The sequence below is a fragment of the Vigna umbellata genome, chromosome 8 (assembly GCF_029865625.1).
Source record: "Vigna umbellata cultivar VRB3 chromosome 8, Vumbellata_1.0, whole genome shotgun sequence".
Taxonomy (NCBI): domain Eukaryota; kingdom Viridiplantae; phylum Streptophyta; class Magnoliopsida; order Fabales; family Fabaceae; genus Vigna; species Vigna umbellata.
Genome location: NC_142172.1, coordinates 43,517,863 through 43,538,017, shown reverse-complemented (window position 1 = coordinate 43,538,017; position 20,155 = coordinate 43,517,863). Strand labels below are relative to the sequence as shown.

The 20,155-nt window shown below is 32.9% G+C and overlaps 3 protein-coding genes across 9 annotated transcripts; all 3 read left to right on the top strand.

Moving 5' to 3' along the window:
• The first annotated feature begins 2,596 nt into the window (after positions 1–2,596).
• Positions 2,597–8,327, top strand: LOC124836267 (protein TIFY 4B-like). 7 transcript variants are annotated; one of them, XM_088095684.1, is made up of 9 exons: positions 2,597–2,860; positions 3,087–3,226; positions 3,327–3,460; positions 5,047–5,134; positions 5,224–5,383; positions 5,921–5,980; positions 7,164–7,221; positions 7,339–7,547; positions 7,942–8,327. In XM_088095684.1, exons 1-9 carry the CDS (start codon positions 2,740–2,742, stop codon positions 7,956–7,958), a joined length of 987 nt encoding a protein of 328 aa, XP_087951810.1. In that variant the 5' UTR covers positions 2,597–2,739; the 3' UTR covers positions 7,959–8,327. The 7 variants fall into 7 exon arrangements, with proteins under 7 accessions (XP_087951810.1, XP_087951808.1, XP_087951809.1 ...); XM_088095682.1 differs by having other exon boundaries at positions 5,224–5,386; positions 7,158–7,221; XM_088095683.1 differs by having other exon boundaries at positions 2,598–2,860; positions 7,158–7,221.
• Positions 8,328–8,938: 611 nt separating this feature from the next.
• ARD4 (RmlC-like cupins superfamily protein) lies at positions 8,939–11,599 on the top strand. Its single transcript, XM_047311428.2, has 5 exons — positions 8,939–9,090; positions 9,183–9,270; positions 9,344–9,438; positions 10,871–11,110; positions 11,278–11,599. The coding sequence occupies exons 1-5, from the start codon at positions 9,079–9,081 to the stop codon at positions 11,404–11,406; spliced, it is 564 nt and encodes a 187-aa protein (XP_047167384.1). The 5' UTR covers positions 8,939–9,078; the 3' UTR covers positions 11,407–11,599.
• Positions 11,600–14,979: 3,380 nt separating this feature from the next.
• Positions 14,980–18,281, top strand: LOC124836246 (glycerol kinase). The gene is made up of 6 exons (XM_047311374.2): positions 14,980–15,131; positions 15,227–15,297; positions 15,713–15,800; positions 16,326–17,003; positions 17,102–17,302; positions 18,025–18,281. Exons 1-6 carry the CDS (start codon positions 15,045–15,047, stop codon positions 18,067–18,069), a joined length of 1,170 nt encoding a protein of 389 aa, XP_047167330.1. The 5' UTR covers positions 14,980–15,044; the 3' UTR covers positions 18,070–18,281.
• Positions 18,282–20,155: the final 1,874 nt, after the last annotated feature.

The following is a 20,155-nucleotide window of genomic DNA, read 5'->3' as shown; positions in this document are numbered from 1 at the left end:
GAGTCATATGATATTATATATATGTGTGTAATATATTACTCATATGATATTGTTTTAAATTAAGTTAACTTATCATTCAAATTATTTTCGTTGAGAGCTATAATTATATAATTAAATAACATATGTGTTTTTTATATAAATTATATTGATTAATATGGGTATAATAAGATGCAGGGTGTTCCTCCCTCCACCACCACACCTTTCTCCATCCACCTTCTCTTTACTATTTTGTCCTCCGTAAAATTATTTTTAGGGTTATTATTTTTTAATTTTACCCATTCACAACCTATTTCACTAATAACCTATTATAGTCCCGTGCATGAGTAAAATACTTTTCTTTCATTTTAACATTATATTTCTTCCTCTCTTTCTTTCATCGTTATGAGATACTACAAGTTGCAAAGGTTGGTGGTGGTGGAAAGAATTATCAAGCAGTCTCCCTCTCGTGGTGCAGTATCGCTCTCGTGGTGCAGTATCGCTCTCGTGGTGCAGCGCGTGTCGTGCTTCCTCGTATTCGAATAAACCTTGAAATAAAACCCTAAAATAAAAAACGTAACCTTTAAACGTGACAACCTTCCACGGATGTCAACATCCGTTTAAGGATAAACGTATCCTTAAACGGATGTTGACATCCGTTGAAGATGTCACCTCCTTTTAAAGGTTACTTTTTTTATTTTAGAGCTTTTTTTGATGTATACTTCCTCACGCTGGTTGATGCTCTGGACGCTCTCGATGTTCCTCCACACCACGGCGGCAACGCTCCTTCACACCACGGCGGCAATGGAAGCTTTTAAACAAAAAAAAAACTGGAAAGAAAAAGGAATGGAAGTGTGGGAGGTGAAACAAAATGGGGAAAGGGGAAGAGAGTTCTGTGGGTGGGTGCTAAGAAAGTAAAATTATGGTTTCAAATTATTTAAAATAGGGTAAAAGTAAAAATCTTTTTAACTTAAAGATATAATTGTATTTAAAATAATGTGAGGAGGTGGAGGAAGTATAAAGTGGTGTTGGAGGGAACAACACCCTAAGATGCAAGATTAAGAAATGACTTAATGCATACATTTACCATATATCTAACCCAAATAGTTTTTATCCACCATTTGAAAGATAAATAAAAAAGTTAAACAATTGAATTTAAGTATTTACCTATTTATTATTTAGGGAATCAGTTGGCAAAAACCTCTATACATAAATTTGTTGAATTTATATCACATGCAAAACTAGACATGCCCAAATAAATGTTTCGTATGAAACAATTAAATATTAGTGAAATAAATTTTGTATTCTAATTTATATGGTGTTTGTTTAGAATGATGTACTGTAATAAAAAAAAGAAAAATTGATGTCAAAATTGTTTAGATGAAATGATTAACAAAATTGACTTAAGAGAAAATCATATCATTTTATATTAAATTACTCGAATGACCATCTTTTTTACAAGTTCCTAAACTATGCTTTTTCACTCACATTTAATAATAAATATTTTATTTAAACCAATCACTCGCCCACAATTTTATTTTGAATTTAAGTTTTACCAATCTCATTTTATTTTAATATAATTTTATCATTTTATTTTTTGTATTTCAAATAATAATTCACATTTTATTTTATTATAGTGTATACTTTATGACTAAGAGTAAAATAATACTACTCTAATTTTAATAATTCAAATATTTTTTTTTAATTTATCAAAATCATCATATCATTCACAAAAGTTTCATATATTTTATTTTTAATTTCTTTCGTTTCTTATCATCTTTCTCTTAATTTAAACAATCCCACTTTTATATCTCTAATCTCTCAAATTTCATTTTAAAAATAATTACATCCGTATTGTTTTCATTATCAAACATATTACACATATTTTATTTGAAATAAAAAAAATAACAGTTTTTTTTACATACTTTTAAAAATCTGACTTAAAAAATGATTTAAAGTTAACATATTTTTGAAACCAATTTAAATAATGTTTTAATATTGAAGTTAGCGTTAAAAGCTTTTATGTGCATCTAGCCATTGTAAATCCAGAAGGAATGCACAGTGTGTTTATCTTGAAAAGTGTGAAGGAGTGAAAGTGACGAGTGTGGGAGTGGAAACAGAGCAAGGTTTGGTTTGGTTGGCTTGGACGGAGCGCAAAAGCTAGCGGACAAACCCAATTTATTCACCCAACACAAATTATTACATACTGACGCCAACTCCCACGCCCATCCAACTTACCTTTTACCTTCTCCATTCCACATTTTGTACTCCTTCTGCCATCCAATTTTACATTTTCATACACAATCTTCTTAATCACTATCTTACAATCATTTCTTAATCTTTTTCTAATTATTTCTTTCACAGATAAATTAGACTGTGAAAAATATAACTAATTTGAAACCATTTTTTTTTTTAAAAATGTGAAGATGTGATATTATAAATAAAAATATAGGGAGATAGTAAAAAAAGTAAAAAAGATTGTAAAAAAGAAAAAAAAATGATAAAGATTAAGTGTAATGTATAGTGAGAAAGAAGATTAGTTGCTAATAATGAAGACAGAAACATACGTGGCAGCTTAGGGTTCACCCCAACTCCTAAAAAAGCCCCCCCCTACCCTTCCCCCATTTCCCCCCAACCCAACGCTGCCTGCCAACAACACTCTCTCACTCACTCACTCTCTCTCTCCCTCTCCCTCTCTCTTTCTCTCTCTACCTTTCTTAAATTCATGGTCCCACGCACCACCGGCTGCCGGAATCGGAGGCCATGAACGTCGGCGGAACCGCCACCTTCCGATCCATCCTCGACAAGCCCCTCAACCAACTCACGGAGGATGACATTTCTCAGCTCACTCGCGAAGACTGTCGCAGATTCCTCAAAGAAAAAGGTCTCAGTCTCTTTCTCTCTCCTCTTTTTTCCTCCATGATTTCCGGTACCTGAGAACCTCCATTTCCCTAACACATTATTATGCGACCATATTTTTTCTTTATTAAATGATGACATTAATCGGGATGCGGGTTATTTTTTAATTTAACCTCAATAATCGTAGTTATTTACTTTATTAATAAAGAAATAAATAATTAATAAAACGGAGAAGACACGTGTTCGTACAGGGATGCGCAGGCCTTCATGGAACAAATCGCAGGCGATCCAACAGGTCATTTCCCTCAAAGCGCTTCTCGAACCTTCCGACGATGATTCCCCTCCTCCTCCTCCCCCCATGCACCACCATCCTCATGCTCCTCAACCTCAAGTGAGTTTCTTTTCTTCTTCTTCTTTCGCCTTTGCTTCATCTTCACAGTAAATGTCATCAATAGTTACTCCGTCACTGATTGTAGGCCAATTTGACTCAGCCTCCGCCCAAGGCCCCTCCTCCTGAGGAACCCGCCTTTCTCGCCGCCGACGACATTCAGAAATCTGCCTCTTCTGGGGAAAAACCTACGGAGACTAATGACACCAACACCAACGCTAACGTTGCTAGCCCCAGGTCTGTTTTCCTTTTTCCTCTCTCCTTTCTTTCTTTCTTTCTTTATTTTTTTTAAGCTTGGGGTGTGGAATCCCGTCCAAGCCAGTTTCATCTTTTGATGATTTGTGGGAGAAAATAGTTGTTTTGAGGTTCAGTCAAGAGTGAGGGTTGCGTACTAGAGGGAGTGATACGAGGATTTGAGGTTCAGTGAAGGTTAGTTTTCAAGTGGATTAACTTTTGCTGTCAAGTTCGAATTGATTCATTGTTTTGTTACTTTTTTATTTTTCTGGGTCGGGAAATGATGCAAATGGTGGGTTTTTAGTATCCAGTGAATGTGAGAGGAAAAAGTGGTGGAAAAGCTGTTAGTGAGGTATTCTTAAAAGAATGTGAATGCTTTTTGTGTGTCTAAACACTTTGTGTATGCCTTACGGGATCATGGGCGGGATCTTGCTGTCAGTGCGACTAGAAAAGGTTTTAGGTCATTGGATGTTTGGAATTTTCTGGGATGTATTGGGTAGCACTATGGATTTATCCAATTTCAGACCACCAGTCAGCGCATTTGAAGCATATAACCGCTATTGCCAAATCTAGATAATCACGCAACTCCAATGTGGTTTATTCTATATCTGGTGCTTTGTATTTGTATTTAATGTTTAATTGATGTTTTTTGTTTTCCATTCATGTCTGTCATTCTACAATCTTGTCATTCTACTTAACTTAAAATATCCTATTTAGATATTGCACTAGATATCATGATTGAGTTGGAGACACGATTCATTCAGATTATGCATGTTAAATATCGATAGGAGGAAGACAAACTCTCTATGTTTAAAATTGATTTTAGGTTTAGCATCATCATTTCAAGATTCAAGAAACACAAACAATTAAGACCGAAAACCGAAATTGTGGCCACCAGGTTATTGGAAATTGTATGTTGTGTCTAGGGAATCTCTGGAAATTCTACTCAGTTGCAGCAAGTTGTAATCGTACCTTGCTGAAACTGAAAATGAAGCTGATCTGAGTGTTCTAAGTAGGTGTTATATAACATGAATGAGAAACAGAGAAAAAAAAGGAAAGAAGATTGTATTTTTTTATTAAAATGCATACAACGAAGAGAATCCAATCTCATCCAAGGGTTCCCCTTGATGAAGGTTTCCCTTTTTAAAACATAGCTGACTCTCAGTTTTCGAAATGATAGCAAAACAAAATGAAGGTTTCCCTTTTTAAAACATAGCCGACTCTCAGTTTTCCTTTGCTTCCTTTTATTTATTTATTTCAATTACCCCCTCTAACTATTTATCTCATATTCTAACTGTCTCTGACTAACTTCTACATCTCCACCGTCCTAACATTAAGTGTTCTAGAATTACTACAGTATCTTCATTGATTAATGGATAAATTTAAGCTGCTCTTGAGTCATTCTTTACAAAAAATAGAGTCCTGGATACTCATAAAGTGTACGCAACGATTAGAGCAATTTGGTGGCCTAAAATGTCGTATTGAATTCAATACATTTTGCATAAGTGTATGCAATTGGAGGTAAGCCAGTGTTTCTTTTAAGTATTGTTCATTCATGTTCTGAACATTGCTTGTAAACGTGGTCACAGGGGCTGTGCTACTAGTGGATCAATTGGCCAAATGACAATTTTCTATTGTGGTAAGGTGAACGTCTATGATGGAGTCCCACCTGATAAGGTTGGTAATGATTTATCATTTTGCATACCTGGTCATACATCATCCAATAAGGTTTCACCTTCCAATGCAACTGTACTCTGATTTTGCAGGCACGGGCAATCATGCAGCTTGCTGCAAGTCCTGTCCAGTTTACTCAGGATGATCCTTTACATGGACATGCATCAGCTTGGTCTTCTCCTTGCCACTTACCGATGGATAAGGATGTCCTCATCCCTGTTGATACAGCTATCCTTCAGGTTGCTCAAGCAGGTAGCAAGTAGGTAGAAAGATTACTTAATTTTGCTTTGAACTATCAGTACTCAGATGTGCGAGGGAATGAATCTTCAGTGCCCATTGCGTAAAAAATTTAAAACTTTTCATTGAATGATTTCAGCTGATGATTTGATGCAGAAAATTGCTGTAGCTTTTTTATTTTCTTGAATACCAGATTCAATTTATTTCTTGAAGGAGGATGAAGAGCCAACCTACCTTGCTTTGTCTGACTATGGGAATAAATCATGAAATAGGATTCAAGCTACTAATTGCTTTTTATTGTACTATTTCATTTTCCATTGTTTGTTGAGTTTTTAGTGCAACTGGTTGTTCCTTTTCTGTGCAAACTGATAAATAATTGGATGCCTAGTCATTATGACCAAATTCACTTTGGACGTAGATGTCCAAGCACATGTTCTTTTACGTGCTTAAATAATGACAACAATAATATCCGACTAGATGTTATAATCCACATATTACGCCTGCTGTGGTTTTGGTAACTTGATAATTGGTGTTCTGAATTGGATTTTACAGATAAGATGGTGGAATATCCTCTGCAATACAGAGAGAAAGGGAGCCTAACTCGTGATGCTGGTAGGTATAATTCACTAGATGGAATTTTTTTCTGCTAGAACTTTCCTTGTTCTGTTGTAATTTACCGAAAATTTCAAGTTAATTTTATTTATAAAATACTGGGCTGAATCTGGACCGATGCTGCATCCTTGTTTTTTGGTATAACTGCAAGTTTTACATTGGCTGTCAAGGGCCTAGCACAACCCTCCTTAAAACGCGCATGGGATTGGCTATGAAAAACACAGGCGGAGTTCTCTGGCTAAATATTACTCATGAAGCTTTGATCTCTAGGCATTTCAAATTAATGTCATCGATATAACTGGCTACACCTTTTGGAACAAGACTTTGTTGTTGTTGCTGCTACAGCCGCTCCCTTTGTTGAATTTATATTGATATTGAATTCCATTTATTTTTAGTTTGACTTGGCAAGTTCACTGTGGTCCTTTCTTTTTTTTATCTAGGCGTACTGGGTCACGATTCTTTTGAATCAAGAAAATAAAAAAGTCACCTACTTAGTTTAAGTTTCATTATTGGATAGATCTCAATGGCTTTGTTTGATTCATATTCCCCATGGGAAAAAGTGAAGGCTTTTGTTGTTATTGGTAGTGTTGGACTTATGTTGCAACTTTTCTACCTTAGTGTTGGATTTAAGCTCCACTTATATTTGCTAGAACCTCTTGTATATTTAAGTACCTTGTCTGCTGCTGGTAAAATTGCTATTTGTTAATAAGCACCCACTCTCAAAAGCTAACTATTAAGCAAGGAGAACCAAATGCTTTCCAACCAGCATCCCAAGCTATTCAATGTGGGACTTGCACACTACTCAACTCTCTATCACTTGTATTTAAGAATATTAGCAGTTATCATGTACGAATGGGTACTGGTGCTGATACTATTCATCAATTATGTTTTTACCCTGTGAAAAGGTTCAATGCTTGTACGAGATTGTGTGGAGATACTGGTGCTCATAATTGGCAGCTATTAAGTATCTAGGTAATAATGGGCACATGCTCCAACAATTAAATACCTGGTTAAGAGAACTTTTTGTTGCTTTTTGTGAATCTAAAAGCAATGAAGTATAATGAAATCTTGAGTGTTTGATGTACCATATCAGTATGGGTTAAAAACTCTAATAAATTTCCACACTTCCTATTCTTGAAACTTAAGTATTCATAATATATGTATGTTTTTTCACAAGATATAGATGGTCAAGCAAGCAGAAAAGTGTCATTGCAGCGATATCGTGAAAAGCGTAAGGACAGGTATTTGCAGAGCTGAGCTGCCAATTGTTTTCACATCAATTCTAGCCCCTGTGCTACAAGTGTATTTTTTGGGTGATAGCCTGCTGAATTATCCTCTTAATCTGCCTTCTATGTTAGGGGAAGATTTAAAGGCAAGAAATTGACTGGAATTACTTCATCTAACTTCGAGATGTATTTGAACCTTCCAGTGAAGGTCCATGCCTCAAATGGGAATTCAAGCCGTAGTAGCACTAGTTCTCCACCACAGCCTAGAGTGCCTCTAGCTTCCAGTGGTTCAGCTGACAACCAGCTCAAAGTTGCCCTTCCCATTGATCTCAATGACAAAGGTTTGTTAGTTGAAAATTTTCTTCAACTTCTAGTAGCAAGACAGTATATTTCTTGTATCTATCGAGAATGTGAAAATTTGACTCAAAGCCTTTAAAATTATATCAGAATTATAGTAATTGAAATAAATCAGATTCTCCTGTTTGCTGTATTGATATTTGGGGACGTGAGACTTGCAAACCATCTAACATGCAGGGGGAAATCCTTGTGTGGAGAGCTTCTATGAAAATCTTATAAACTAATGTTAACCTTTTGACTAGTTTACAAACTATTTTTTTTTTGTGATGGCTATTAAAATCTAAATGGTGAGCCAATATATGATTAAAGCGTCAATGCTAGGTTGCCATTTTTTTTTCAATATTTTCTGTTATAAATTTATGTTGTCTGTCTTTGCAGATGTTCAAGAATGCTAAAACATCAACTAGATAGATTATGCAGAATTGGGACTCGTAGATCATTGAAGAGAGATGATCGAAGTATAACTGAAGAGACGATAGCGTCTAGGAGCCTACTGCAAGAATTGACTGCTCTCAGACTGGTCAATTTTAGTATCTTTAACTGTTTTGCAAATTTCTGTTGTTTAGGATAGTGGAGTGCCCTGCTTACCATATCAATTTTGTAATATCAGCCATCTAATTTCGTCCTTCGGGAATTTCTTGTTACTGAAGTTTAAGGTTTTATTAGTAGTAATTTAGAGCCAAGGAGGAGCAGCCATTTTCCCAAGAATATATGATGTGTAAATTGATCTTGCTGCCTCGTTAAATGTTAATAGCTTTTGTGCAGATGCCAAAGTACCCTTACTCTTCTCTCGTGTATACTTTGTAATTGCTGATTTTTTATTTTGTTTCAGGATGAATGTCTCTAGTAATAACATTGATTGTTTGAAATGTTGTAGGATGTCTCATTCTTACTCCATTCTCCTTTGTGCTCCATGTGGTAGACAGGAGAGAAAAAGGGAATGGAAGAGTGAAAGAAGAAAAAGAGGGGGAAAATAAAGGTAGATTAATTGGAAAGAAATACTTGGGCAAGACAACGACGATAAGATTTTGATCTGCGTGTAATAAAAATCAATGAAATAATATTGTATGGGTTAGTTATTTTTAAATTTATTTTTCTAATTTTGATAATATTGTATGGGTTAGTTATTTTTAAATTTATTGGTACGTGCTACTCTTACAAAAGTAATCATATGTAGTTTTAAACAATTTTGTGCACCAAGAAATGAGATGGAGTTCAAACGAAAGTGGAGTCGGTCGTGTATGCAAGGAAATGCCGATAAAACAACAATCTGATGAAATGACGAAGATGATATTTTTTTTCTCCGTGAAAACACCAGCCACATGTACGCGTGCACGTCACATGACGGTCGAAGAGATGGTAAAAAAAAGATAGAAAGAAGTATATAATATGCGCCACAATAATATCGTGTGGTTTATAATTAATTTTTTTAGTGGCATGATAACAAATATATAGAAAGAATGAATGATAATTAGAGTAAGGAACAGGAGTGATTGAAACTTGGAAGTTATCATCATGGCGATTGAGGTGAGTTCTTTCTTCTGTTTTGTGTATATGGATGAATGAAGGTCTAGGTCTGGGTTAAGCATCGTTATTAATAAGACATTCTGACATCACAGGCATGGTTGATGGACGATACCAGTGAAGATCCAAGGCTTCCTCACCGTCGCAATCCCAACGAATCAGTTTCATTGGACCAATTGGCAGGTCACTTCGTCTCTCTCTCCCTCCAACTCTCTTTGATTTTTCTTCATTGTGACGTTTTTTTGAGTTTTTGCAGAATTGGGGGTCTTGTACTGGAAGCTGAATCCAACTATCTACGAGAACGATGAAGAGTTGAACAAAATTAGAGAAGCTAGGGGATACAACTTCATGGTAATATTTATTTTTTATTTCAATTCCTTTTATTTTGTTTTCTGCAATCAGATAACGGTCCATGGATTCCTACCTATTCATTCATTAGCGCCTGATAAGATTAGTATTAGAAGTTCCTGGATAATATATGCATTGAACAAATATATAGGATAGAGAGAGTTGCTACAGTTTTCAGATAAATCCCAGACTTTTGCCTCACATGCTTTTTAAGCCAATAATCGAATAAGAGAACGTTCTCCCTCCAAATACCAAAACCCTTGAATTCCCAGAGCATCATCAAATTTCTCTATATACAACTACAAAGATTGTGGTCTTGAACATTAGAAGGCCTCATTTTTTCAATATAAAGACTGTTATTTTTTTAAATCAGCATAAAGATTATTACTTTAAATAATTAAATAATGAGTTTTGTTATAAAAATTTTAGAAGCGTAAAACTATTTAAAAAGATTAATTTCTTTTTTTTCTATGTAAGTGTTGAGTTATGACAAAATGTTACGTTCTTTTCTAGATGTTCGTTACTTATAAAATATTATTGGTAACACCTATAGTTATTATTGTTTTTTTTTTCTTAAAACGCGTTTATTAAAATTACTTAAAAATTTGATTTGAAGTCAATTATGATGAAAGTTGGGTTAAATGGATTAGTTATATTATTTCTTCAAAATAAAATGACAGATAATAATTTATATTAGACTATTCCCATGTAAATTTTTGGTTAAAGTCCTCAATTTCCTAAACACGCTCCTGTTTTTTCGGTATGGGCGATTTTCATGCTGTATCTTGTTTATGAATTTTTAAGTTCTGATAAATAATTTTTACTTTTATTTTTAAAAGTTTATAAACAATTTTTTTCTTTAAAATAAGTTTAAACATCACACCTATCTTTTATGGGGTACACTAAAAATGTATGATATAAACAACTTAAGTATTTATTTGAAAAGCTTTTAGCAAAGGAGAGTTTAACTATAAATTTGATTGAGAAATTTATAAAAATAGATTAAAAAATAACTTATAAGAAGGTCAGTTAATTTTTTAAGCTCAAACCAGATCGTACGTACGTGATCCCAAAGACTGGATAGACAAAACTTAGTAGTCACACTATATTGTTCTGAGACAGTCCAATTTTCAGTACATAGTAGCAGAATTGCTGAGGTTAATAATGCTATTGTCCGTATAGAGATCTGACAATGTTGAGCTTTATTTATGACTTTTGTCGGAATAGACGTTAATACTGATTTATAATATATATAAGTAAATACGAAAATTAATTTTATGAAACTAAATTAAATTTAAAATTCATTTTTTACTGTTTCTATTCCAATAATTTAAGACAAATAAGGTGAGATCTTCCAGAGCTAATTGCTAAGTGATATTCTAAGTGCGGATGAAAGAAAACTTGAATATAAGTGTTTTATTTGGATGTGTTGTAGGACATGCTTGACTTATGCCCGGAAAAGGTAGAAAATTATGAAGAGAAGTTGAAGAATTTCTACACCGAGCACATTCACCAAGATGAAGAGATTCGGTATTGTTTGGAAGGAAGTGGCTACTTTGATGTGCGAGACAAGGATGATCGTTGGATTCGCATTTTGATCAAGGCTGGTGATCTTATCATTTTACCTGCTGGAATTTATCATCGGTTCACCCTAGACCCCAGTAACTACGTGAAGGTATGAAACCAAAACCATATATTCTCTTGTTAAGGTTTCATCTTCGGATGCAGAAGGAAGAAAACAATTATGTTACCTTAAAGATTGTTTAAATATATCAAGATTCATGAATTTTCTGGGTTGACTAATCATAGTTTTATTGTGTACATATATGTGCTTGCGTGCAGTTGATGAGGTTGTTTAAAGGAGAGCCAGTTTGGACACCATATAATCGACCACAGGAAGATAATCCTTCTCGAAAGGAATACATTAAGATCCTGAATGAAAAATTTGGAGTGCCACTTGCAGCTCATTAGGGCCCTGAAATTCTCTAAACTCTATATAGCTTATAGTTTGTGATGTATATGTTGGGATTTTATTACCTTAAAAGAATACCTATATATATGCGAACCTAAAACGAAGCATGAGATGAAACAGACTTAAGAGCTTATGATGTATGTTTACCTGCTATTAGCTTGTCTTTGTGGAACTGCTATTACATTCTCTTAACTCGTGTTTAGTAGTTTAAATCAAGTTTGTCTTTTTAAGAAGATTCTGACATTTACTCACGTTTGACGGGCTTTAAGAAATGTGTGATTCGTTAGTTATTAGTGTTAGGAATCATGAAAGGTTAATACTTTGAGGTTAGGGGGAAAACATGTTTTGAAATACTTCCTTCAAATCTTGTTTTCTCTCTTAGGCAAATATATGTGATAATGTCAAAAGTTAAATATGTGATATTGGAGATAAAATACTTTTTACACATCAAAGGTTCATCTTTAATAATTCTCGCAGTTGCATTTCTAATAATAAACTTCAATTTATATGCCTAATCCTCAAATAATTCTCACTACCGTCAAGCCTTTTCCAATTATTTTTTCTCCATCTATATTCTCTATTTTCCTTTATTCCGACACTGGTGAGTGATTCTGTTTCAAAATTTCTCTAAGGAACTATGAAATCTGACATTTCCTCAGTATCGCCCAAAACCATTTATTTGGTCTTAAAATATTCAAAGCAATGAACCGTTACTACTTTTGCTAACAGCAACAACACAGCGTTTTGACCTTAGTTATGTTTTAAATCCTTTGTATAAATATATGTATTACTGCTTCTCCTTTTTGTAATATACACGAGAACATCAGTTTTGCTTTTCCGTGTTTCCTTCTCTGTTTCTGGTTTATGTCTTACTTGCCTCTAGGATGGTGACTTTTAAGATTTGGTGCAGTGTTTTATTTTTTTATTGGGTAGTTGTGTTGGGAATTCAAGTATTAGTCTAAGTCTCAAATTGGATAGAAATATGAAAGTAGAATACTATATAAAAGATGAAAGATTTATTAATCTATTGTCTTAAACTTTTGGATAAAGAGTGATGTCTATCTTTTATATAGTTAGGGTCACATCTCATTGGTGTTTGTATATCCCTTTGAACGTACTCCTTGATAGATCCAACAATGGTATCAGAGCCGATGATTTGTCTTGTGTACATAATTAGAGACTGATTACTAAGGATGATTAAGTTCATGTCAGCAAACTTTTGGAAAAACTCGATCCACTCATATATATATATATATATATGCGGCTTGCTAACGCGCGTACGTCTGTTTTTTAATTGGTACATTTTAGCAATGTGTACCGGGTTTTAGTAGACAAAAATACCCTCATATATCATGGATTCTAAGTTTTAAGGTTAAGGGTATTTTAATAATTTTCATTTTCAAAACTAAAAAAAAAGAATCCCCAAAACCCTTACTCATCTCTCTTATTCCTCTAAACCCTTTCTCTTTCATCTCTCTCACTCCAACATTTTCTCTGTCATTTCTATTGTAGCCCCAATTGAAAAAATCAGAAACACCTGACGTTAAACAATTTGTCTTTGTAAAGAGTTGATTCACTGACATAAGCACCTTCAAGGAAAGATTCATTCAAGATTTCTTCAATTTCACCATCTTCACTAACCTATCTAATTTCATCATCTGCATATGTTGAATCATCATCTCTAAAAAAACCCTCCAGGCCAATTACCAATTCCTTTGAATGTCATTATGCTTGTGAAAATTAGATAAAATTATATAAGACAAAAATTATAAAATGAAAACTCATTATAAAATCTTTTTGTAAGAAATTGTTTAACAACGATTGTTTCTGATTTTTTCCAAGCCAATTACCAATTCCTTTGATGTCATTATGCTTGTGAAAATTAGATAAAATTAGATAAGACAAAAATTATAAAATGAAAACTCATTATAAAATCATTTTTTGTAAGAAATTGTTTAACAACAAGTATTTCTGATTTTTTCCTGGTTAATTACCAATTCCTTTATGCTTGTGAAAATGGGATAAAATTAGATAAAACAAAAATTATAAAATAAAAACTCATTATAAATTCATTTTTTTGTAAGATTGTTTAACCGCTAGTGTTTCTGATTTTTTTTAGTTGCGACTATCATAGGATGACAGAGAAAATGTTGGAGTGAGAGAGATGAAAGAGAAAGGGTTGAGAGGAATGAAGAAGGTTGGGACTATTATAGGATGACAGAGAAAATGTTGGAGTGAGAGAGATGAAAGAGAAACGAGGGAGGTGAACAAGGGTTTAATTTTTTTTTTGGCGTACGCATTAACGAACCCTATATATATATATATATTTATATATATATATATATATATATATATATATATATATATATATATATATATATATTTAAGATTTTACATTAAAGTTAAAGCAGGACACGTGTAAATGAATTCTAAAAAATAATAAAATAATGAAATTGTTAATATTCTAATATATTTCAAAAAATAACATTCGTTTGGATTTATATACAATATATTTTTATATATAAAAACTTTCAATCTTACAATAGATTTTACCCATCTCTTAATAATAATAATAATAATAATAATAATAATAATAAATATATAATGGAAGTACAATTCAATATTGACTCATCTAAAATGATTTACTTTTCTTTTTTTTAATATATTGATGAATTACTTCTGTTTATTAACGTCAAAATCTACTTTCTCATGCTCTAAGGGATACAATACAAATGAATTACTTCTACAAAACACTTATCCTTTTTTATCTAAACTACGTAAACTATTGAAATAATTCAAAAGTTCCAACATTTTCTTATATCATACCATTACCATGCGTAAATATACTTTCTAATTAAATATCTGCTACCTATATAGCCTGTTTTCCATTCTTGGCGCTCAGAATTAAAGGAATTCTAAAAGTCCCATGAAGCGACTGTGCATATAGTTTTAAATGCACTATATAAAAATAAAGTCACGATTCAAAATACACTCAATCCAATATATTACGAAAATACCAAAATTATTGTATGAATTTCTACAAAGGTATGGCTTAAAAAGTAATCGAGTGTAGAAATAGCATTCCATGTGAAAAATTTTAATTTGATTCATCATTAGTATGTTAAAAGTTGGATTTAAAAAAAATTATAAAAAAAAAACTAGGTAGTCAATCCCTCCTATCATGTTAATTTAATAAATTAGACGAAAAAGAAGAAGTAAACTGACAATTTAAAAATACCTACTGAATTTATCAAAATTTGACGAACTGCAAAATAACCTATCTCCGTAATAACCTTTACTTTTTCACTCCTAATTATGATGTTAAGAATAAAATAACATTTTAATTAGACATTACAGTACTACGATAAAATAGATAAAAGAAATAGTGAAATATATAATTTTTCAAAAAATTATTCTCTGAAATGAAAAAAAAAAATTATTATTTATTTTCAAATATTGATCGTTATAGACAGGTATTGGTGGATATTTTGTAAATTAAGAATTGTTGAAAGTATTGAAAATTAAGAATTGAGGTAATATAAAGGATAATATTATTGAATTTCTTTGTTTGGTGATTAACCCATCATAGGCCAAGCCATTCAGTAGCCAACTCTGCTCTCTCTGATTCCTTCCACAAATGGCTGCTTTCTCTGTGACAAACACCACTTCACCATCTTCATGCCTCCTTCAACCACACCCTTCCTCATCTTCATCCTATCCACTTGTATTTTTCTCCTTACCTCTGCTTCATGCTTCTGCTCTTTCTACCTCCTTGCTTTTGCGCTTTATGCTTAAAATTGTTATCTGTCTATAATTTAGGTCTCAGTGCCATATAATCGAAAATTTGGGGTTTCTGGGATGCTGGGACTTCCCTTCAATTGGAGGAGGAGGTATTGGATTTGCTATCTGAGCCTGTTTTTATTGAGATTTTTCAACTTGGTAGCAATTTGGGAATTGTTTCAACTTCTGGGGCGTGCTTGATTGGAGTGAAAGTGTGACATGTTAATGTATCTAAAGTTTATTATAAGTATTAGCAAGTAAATAACTTAGCTTCTTAAGCATTTTGTCAGGGTTCCTTTCTTGACCATGTGCATGGATTGATAAAAAGCACTTCGGGAATCTCTACCTATTGAAAGGAATTACTCTCCAGCGATTTGTTGGAGATACTTTTGGTGCCAAAAAACAGTTTATTTTAAGTTGTTATTTTTAATCTTACTATTTTGGTGTCCAAATGTAGCCCCTTATTGTTGTGTTATTTGATACTCTTATTACTGAAGTTGTGAGTAAGTTTGAATCTGAAAACAGGAGAACTTTGATGCGTGCAGTCAATCAAGATGCTGAAGAAGCAACTGTTGAAACTGATAGTCCAATCCGAAAAACAGATTCTTACCAAGTAAGAGTAGGGGCACCTTTCAGTGTGTTTCTCGCCTTTCCGTTTCGTGTTGTCATATCTTGCAGGGATTAGTTTTTGAGCAAGTGTACATTTTGGAAATCTTAAGAGTAAAGATACACGTATCATTATAATGGTCTTCCAATTGGTTCACCACAGGTATATACACGGCATCAATTTGGTCTGTTATTATCAGATTATTGCTCAGGCTGATCTTTGAAGAGTGAAACCAGTGGTATATAACTTTTTATTTGAAGACACGCATGTGATATAAGTAGAGGACTTGTGTGATGTAGCCTATATTTTTGAAGGATCAACATGGGTCCTCACTTTTCTTTTTTATCAAAAATAATTGTGAATTGTGACCCTGTAACTTGTGGGTGGTGTTGCTCTATTGATTTAACCAGCCTATCCCCCCAGTTTGGTAATGTATATTGTGCATGATTATGTAAATTTATGCTTCTTTTGTCTTGTTTAGAATTCATGCTATATTTAGTAGTTGGATACCAATTTGGCTATTCCATGTAGGATGGAAGAAGAACTACTTCCACGGTGTGGGACCCAAGTATTGAAGCCTGGTCTCAATTCGCGATTAGAGTCTCTGGTGAGTGGGATGGATTTGGAGCAGACTTCAGTAATGAAGGAAAGGCAATTGAACTACCCGAGTCCGTGGTGCCTGAAACATACCGGGAGTGGGAAGTTAAAGTATTCGATTGGCAGACTCAGTGCCCCACTCTTGCTGAACCAAATGAACGTGTTCTTCAATATAAATCCATTCAGTTACTTCCAACTGTGGGATGCGAGGCTGATGCTGCTACGCAGTACAGCGTGGATGAAAGGAAAGTGGGAGAAGGAAATAGTGGACTTACTGCCTTTGCTTACCAATCCAGTGGTTCTTATGTTGCTGTCTGGCAAAAGAAAGATAACTTACTAGAGTTTGAGTGCTGCATGGTCAATCCTCAAGATTGTGAATCTCGGGTTAGAGTTATACAGTTTATCCATGTATTAAATAACACAGAGATGGTGCTACAGGGTATTAGAGTATTTCGTGAGCGATGGTATGGGCCATTCAGAAATGGTGATCAACTAGGAGGTTGTGCTATGCGTGATTCTGCCTTTGCTGCTACCGCACCCATGATTGCTTCCGATGTTGCTGGTATCTGGAAGGGATCTACTGCTGTCGCCAGTGTTAGCACTTCAAATACTGTGAGTGCAAGGATCTCCTTTATTACCCTTTATATTTTGCAATCTGGATTGTCCTTGTTTATTGGATTCATTGCCATGATCTTTCTTTTTAATTACAGGGGATCTTTCAGGAGCTTTTTGATGAGAAAGTACAGGACTCTGTCAGAGATGGAGACAGCAACATATTACTTCCTAAGCAGCTGTGGTGTTCACTTAAACAAAGCAAGGAAGGTGAAACACTGAGCGAAGTGGGATGGCTTTTAGATCATGGACAGGCAATCACATCAAGTTGCTTATTCTCAAAGACTGCAAAACCACAGGCAAGTTAACGGTTTTGGTAAATGATTTTTATTTTGATCTAATGATAGACTTGGATAGATATTGAGGATCTATAGGGTTCCATTCCACTCTCATAATATTTTAACTTCATGTATGTGTGCAATATTGTATGTCCGAGTTGCTCTGGCTCTAATTTTGGTTTCCTAAATTTAAGAGTTGGTGTCCACATTTGGGTATGGAAGCACCAACTCTAATAATGCTCGTTTGTGATTTTAAGTTCATCTTTAATATCTAGTGGCAAGTCAGAGATGAACCTATTTACGGTAGAGAAAAAATAATGAAGAGAAAGTTGTCGAAACTAATTAGGAAATAATGAAGGAATAGATTAGTATGACTCTTCCAATCTCTCTCACTTTATCTCAATGTGAATTATTTACATGTTTGCTGGATCCCACCATTGAAAAACAGCACTTGGAAGGGTAACCTACAACAAAATGAATATATCGTATAACAAAATATATCAGTAGAACAACAGTAACAACATACGGGGATGACTCTTCTAGAAGAACACTCTTTTATTGCATCAACGTAGATAGTGAAAAAGCAGATGTTTAGCATATACTATTATGTGTCAGCATGAGATGTTTAAAATTTACGCCTATACCTTTTTGTTTGTTGTCTGGTTCCAATCAATTTTTATTTTTTTTGTTTTCTACTTTAGCCTTATTTCTTCTAACATAGACATGCCCTTCATTTTTCGCAGGAAATATCAATAGCATTAGAAACTAGAGCTTTGGAATATGCATAGCCGGCTATATTGGCAACCCATTCTGACCCAAATTTCTCTCCATCCTAAAAGACAGTACTATCCAAGGTGATTTATTCAAATATGAATAGTTATAATTAAGAGAGAAAGATAGAAAGAAAAAGGGAAGAAGAGAGAGGTGTATAAGATTTTACTTATAAACTAAAAGCTTTCCGTATATATAATTTATATTTCATGGCAAATGTTTAATCATATATACTATTTTTTTTTTATGTTTTAAAGCATCTTTCTTGAATTAGTATTAATTCATGTGTAGTTCCATTAAATATATTTAGATAGAATAAGTTGACCTGTAGAATGTATATAAAAATAGATGGAAGAAAATATTAAAAAATTGATATAACTAATTTATGTACGATGTTAAAATTGAACCATCTATATTGTATAGAGAAAAAAGAAATGTCTACCGTGTTCTTCATAAAATAACCTTGTTAATATTTGAAACATTTCTCCTACTTTGAAAGTTGAAATTATAAATAATAGTTTAATTGAGCTTTTTAAGTCTCAAAAGGATGTTTTGAATTGTAGGATATCTGAAATTCATTTCATAAGAACGTTTCACTAGCAAGGAAAGTATATTTACTGGTAAGAGCGTCAACTCGTTTAACAAATGAAAGTATTATATTCTGAGAATAGCAGACAGAAAAGTTCAAATTTTGTAGATATTCTATCGTTTGGTTTGATAAGAAAAAAAAAAAAAGAATGAATAAGATACAAGCAAGTTCTATAAAAAAAAGTTACTCACAAATTCACGTTCTGAAAATATGTAGCTGAAATTCCAGACACACCTTTTAATCTCCCAATTCCCACAATATAATCTTTACTAAACAAGTGTATAATGATTAAGTTATCGTTATTTTAAGTATTACTCTTTTTAAATCTGTAATAGAGAAACTTATGTTGTTAATGTATATGTATACTTTTTTTTTCCTTTCATTTTTTTGTAATTGATAAAAAGAAAAGAAAATTAACCTTTGTTTCTTTTATTTTACTAAACACACTAAAAAGTGTTTCTATCATTTCTTTTTTTTTCTATTTATTTATTTAATGAAACATGTCTTAAAAAGTGTCAAATTACATACTTACACGTAACATAAGGTATGTAAACACGTGTGGTGTGAAGGGAGTTTTTGAAGATTTCTTTAACCGTTGAGCTTTCAATTTATTGTTGATTAAATTTTATAAATTTGTATAGCGCATGCTTCGACATTTATTAATAAAAAGAAATAAGGACTTTTCTTTCCAAGATGGTGCCATCTTTGCATCTCCTTATTTTCAATCACGTTTATACGTTGCCTCGAAAAATCCTTTTTGTTCTTTTAATAATCGAATTATTATTTAATTATATTATTTTTTATGTTGAAAAATCATTTTTTAGAAAACAAATAACTATCAAACTTTGTAATTTCTTTTAAGGATTATCGTATAGTTACCATGTGATGCATGAGAAATAAAGTTTTTGATTCATTTAATTTTATTAAATAAAAAGCATTCAAAATGTCGGTACATTAATAAGGCGATGCAGGTGACTGTGACTGTTTACAGCAATGATAAAGAAAACAGTGAGAAAAAATTTAGTTGAAAAGAGGAGAACAAGTAATGTGAATGATACTACGACAGAATTTTTTATAAATTCATTCGTAACAATGTGAAAAAAATAAATATAGAAGTTAGAAAGAAAGCTAATAGAAAATATACATATTAAAACCAAAAAACTATATAAAAAACATAATTAGTATTTTTTTTGTCGTTGTTAACAGTGTGACCCATAAATACGCGCTATACCACAAATCACAAATAAGTTAATATTTTAGTATATTTCTTGCAAATAAAAGTTATAATAATGTACGAAAAATATAATAAAAATAAAATAAGAATGTTACCTGAAGACGTAATAAACACAACCTTTTTAATTTTTGGTTTTAGAAGAATACTTTTCAACAAAAAGTTCCTCTAGTCTTAAAAAACATTTTGAGTATTCTATAAGCTGACAACAGAGAACAAAGATTATGAACAAAGAATTTCCTGAGGCATGTAGATCGATTTATCCGCGGTGTATTGCGCAAAT